The sequence below is a fragment of the Sinocyclocheilus anshuiensis genome, unplaced genomic scaffold, assembly GCF_001515605.1.
Source record: "Sinocyclocheilus anshuiensis isolate Anshui unplaced genomic scaffold, SAMN03320099.WGS_v1.1 scaffold272, whole genome shotgun sequence".
Lineage (NCBI taxonomy): Eukaryota > Metazoa > Chordata > Actinopteri > Cypriniformes > Cyprinidae > Sinocyclocheilus > Sinocyclocheilus anshuiensis.
This window is the reverse complement of record NW_015554117.1, coordinates 1,555,865-1,559,841: the sequence shown is the minus strand read 5'-3', so window position 1 is coordinate 1,559,841 and position 3,977 is coordinate 1,555,865. Positions and strand designations below refer to the sequence as shown.

Genomic DNA, 3,977 nt, shown 5'->3' with positions numbered 1-3,977 from the left:
TGTGTGTGATTTTTTTAAAATAAATTCATATTTTTATACAGTATAGACACAATAAATTAACGCTGTTCTTTTGAACTTTCTTTTCATCAAAGAATCCTGAAAATTTGTTTCCACAAAAATATGAAGCAGCACAACTGTTTTCAACATTGATAATAATCATAAATGTTTCTTGAGCAGCAAATCAGCATATTATACTGATTTCTGAAGATCATGTGACACTGAAGACTGGAGTAATGATGCTGAAAATTCAGCTTTGATCGCAGGAATAAATTACATTTGATCATATATTCATCTACAAAATAGTTCTTTTAAATGTTAATAATATTTCACAATATTTAGGTAACTTTTTCTTCTTCTCTTGTCCTAACCTGTCAGCCAATTGTAACTGAAAGAAAGAAAATACTGAATTTATTTATACAACCACTGCCTGAGGTAATAATTACCTGTAGTATACTGGAAACAGATTACAGTGTTATCTGGGATCAAAAGAACGACATTAGCTCAGGTCTGAGATCACATTTGAGACCAATCAGCAAATTAGTAAAATCATGTAGCTGACCTGGTTTAAACACTGAACCTTCTTGTCTGCGTGTGAGAGAGTGCAGTTCATTTGCCGTTTCTTGCCTGTTGGTCATGCTCTGGTTTGCATATCAGATGAATCATCTTTCCGAGGTGTTGGGTCACAGTTAAATTGAACATCTTGGAACCAATTTATTTCATTAGGAGCTCCGAGTCCAGGACCGGAATACTGACAGCCAATTTCAGCTCCTCTAAAGCGTCAAGCACGAAGGCTGCGACAAAAGATGATAGATTTAGCCAGACAATACATTGGTATGAGGTGTGCGTGCGTTTCTATATTTGAGCGGGTTTATGGAGTAAGATCTCTCAATGCTGCCACGACTATGTCTCTCTCGTCCATTGTTCCTCATTCTTTTCATTCATAATTGACTTCGGAGTTTAAAGTACTACTAAAATCCTCTACAACACGGCGTGAGGTCTCATAAAGAGGCCGTAATTGAGGACGAGCTCCGACACGTGTCAGCACATCCATTACTGAGCGCTGAAAGTGCTACACTCGTCTAATCCCTTCTATTCTCCATCACCGGCCTTTGTGTGTCCACTTCATTTTCCTTCGTTTGAACAGAGAACACGGTTAAAAAGACCCCTTGTCTGTACTAAAGAAAGTCAAACGCTGTTCAAACTGCCTTTGCGAGAAAAGGGTTTAAATTATGGAGCACATTTGGAGGACTAAAACCGGTCCAAACGAAGTCAGAACAAAAGGCTGAGGATTTTTAAAAGATATATCCACTTTTTTTGTTTTGCAACGCGGAAGTAAGCTGTTTTATCTGAAGGCGCGAGAATTCCAATTCATTAGCTGCTAGAATACTAGAAGATGTGCAGTGTAAAACTATTTGAGCTACAAACCAGCGTGTTTACAATTATAATAATACATTAAATTAATGTGATAACAAATAACAGTTTGAAATATCAAGCAACATATCGGACTGTTTTTCTACAGGTAAAATAACTGGAAGCTAATGACAAGTCTTGCACAACATCCAAGTTACAAATGGCGGCACCCGCTCTTGAGTTAAAAATATATACTGGACAGTTCTAACTCTACATAACACATGGTTGAACAACTTTACTTTTTTCTTTTTTTTTTGCATGCTTTTATACCTTACAAAGATCTGTTTTACCTGATTGGGCAAATCCATCCTGTTGGAAAAAAAATGGTTTCCACTAAACAAAATACCATTACAAACCATCAACTGTTAGCCATTAAAACCATTACCTAATGGTTTCTAGTAGCAATGATTTCAAGTTTGTGTGGAATTGGCTACTTGTAAACTGTTGCCGTGGGTTGATTTTTTCCCCCTGTGGTTTGTCTCTTTTTTATTTTTTGGATAACTATGAGTTATTTTCAAGTTTAAATGGTGTCTGAAGCATAACAATGACTGTAAAATATGTATTTTAGGTATGGGAGTGGCATATGTTGAGTTCTGATTTTGGATAAGGTCACTGGGCTTGTTTTGGGATATTTTTGATTGGTGTTTAGGCTGGTTTTGCTACAGACCTGGCAGCCCTGTCCAGTAGTGTGTTTTGGGTCAAATTCCATTAGGATTTTTTAACATGGCACCAATTCAGGCAAACAATTTACCAGTTGAGACCCACAGGGACCATTACAGTTTCCATTAAAACCAATACATTTCCAATTATAAACCATTATATATGTGGGTTTTTTCAGCAGGGCAGTGACCAGTTCTTTCTCTAAACTGCAAACTGTTGGGGCCAAGGTCAAGCTGGTTAGTTAGCAGAGCACATAGGAGCAGAAACACAAAAGTTATTGGTTATTACTGATTCTAGAAACCAACCTGACCTGGTTTTACCAACAGGAACGGTGCTGCAAATCACTCTATCACACACTTTATTTAATTTAGTCCTTCAACACGCTTATTATCCTGATCTTATCAGGGAGGCTGAATACGGCTTCAGAAATGAAATCGATTTATGATTTATTAATGTCCAATTTCTCCCCACTGCACACCTACAGGACGAATCTGATAATGTAGGGGTGATAGCGAGACAGAGAGAGATGGATTTTGCAAAATAAAGTAGATGGAAAAGAGAGTATAGATGATTCTTCAGAGCCGTACAAATACAGAGTATTCAACTCTATTCACTACTTTTAATATGAACACATTACAATTAAATTGAACCAAATCTACTGGTTTAGTCTGAGCTTTGAAGCACAAGCCCTTATAGCACTGATATACAAACAAGTAAAGACACAAACCATCTCATGAAGATTCATAATCATGCCTAACAGTGACAGAATATTTGTAAATATTCTCCTGAAACTTTTACCAAGTTACCAAGCACACTTGATATTTTTAAGTGTCTCAAGAACACGCCCACAAAAGGGGAACTGGAAGAGTGTTTTACAGGAACTGAATATTACACAACATCGGAGTTTTGAAACTAAAAAATGGTGGACGCCAGACGGAACCGCAGCAGTTTTAAAACGAAAACGCAGTGGTGTAAACCTATTCTCTGTTGTGGGGCTCAAAGCAACATATCTCCCGCTGCTCATCATCCTCACCAGCCCTGAAGGTCAGAATCATCTACTGAGACCAATAATGCTGCCTAAATCTGACATATTCTTTCATGATGCTCTTCAGGCTAGCAATAATAATAATGATAATGATGATGAGATTAGATTGTGCTGCATTCATTTTTACTCTTTCTGCTCCCTTTATGACTTTATGTTGTTGCAACTTACAAAATGTAATGTTGACTTACATGAAATGTTTAGCTTTGCATGTAATGTACAAAGTTTATACACGTAGGAACACACTGTGAGTCCCTCTGGACAGCAAGTTTTCTTCTAAGAGCATTTAAATAGTGAATCTTGCCTTTGTTCCAGCATTTGCCTTTCCCAGGTGCTGTGTGACTGTTTCAAAGAAAATCCCACGGAGCATTCTGCGATCGGTTTGCAGATATGAGATACAGAGCAAATCTGGTGTCTGCGACTTTGATGCATTGATGTGAGTGTTTAAGATACAGACACACAAATGACATATGAATCATGTGCTCCTGTGTTTGCTGCTCTTCAGATTACATTTCAGAAACAAACTGATCTGCGCTCATCCCAGAGTGTTGAAGAAACTGAAGATTCTCAAACACCAAACTGGCTTAAATGCAAACAGGAAATGAATGAATGTGATCGGGAAATCTGTTTATAATCCAGGTGGCAGTGATATACTTATAGTTTCAATATTTGCTGCATTGGCTGTTTTAAAAGTTATCTTTCAACTGATTGTACCAGACATTATGTAGGTCACTGCAATATACAGTATGTATTCTTTGCTCTGCTTTTTAATGAAATAAATCTCTTCAGCTTTGGCTGTATGTTGGTGATTGTTTGTATAACCTTTTATTTATCTTTTTGTTGTCCATATTCTCTAGTTTGTATA

General features: G+C 37.1%; 1 protein-coding gene across 1 annotated transcript; it reads left to right on the top strand.

Moving 5' to 3' along the window:
* Positions 1-870: 870 nt before the first annotated feature.
* Positions 871-3,717, top strand: LOC107669865 (C-C motif chemokine 27-like). Its single transcript, XM_016462290.1, has 3 exons — positions 871-875; positions 3,444-3,548; positions 3,618-3,717. Exons 1-3 carry the CDS (start codon positions 871-873, stop codon positions 3,715-3,717), a joined length of 210 nt encoding a protein of 69 aa, XP_016317776.1.
* Positions 3,718-3,977: the final 260 nt, after the last annotated feature.

What these genes read in the sequence shown, in the direction of transcription:
- LOC107669865 (XM_016462290.1), top strand. An exon ending in TGCGACTTTGATGCATTGAT is followed by an intron (nt 3,549 to 3,617) that starts GTGAGTGTTTAA and finishes GCTGCTCTTCAG; the next exon opens with ATTACATTTCAGAAACAAAC.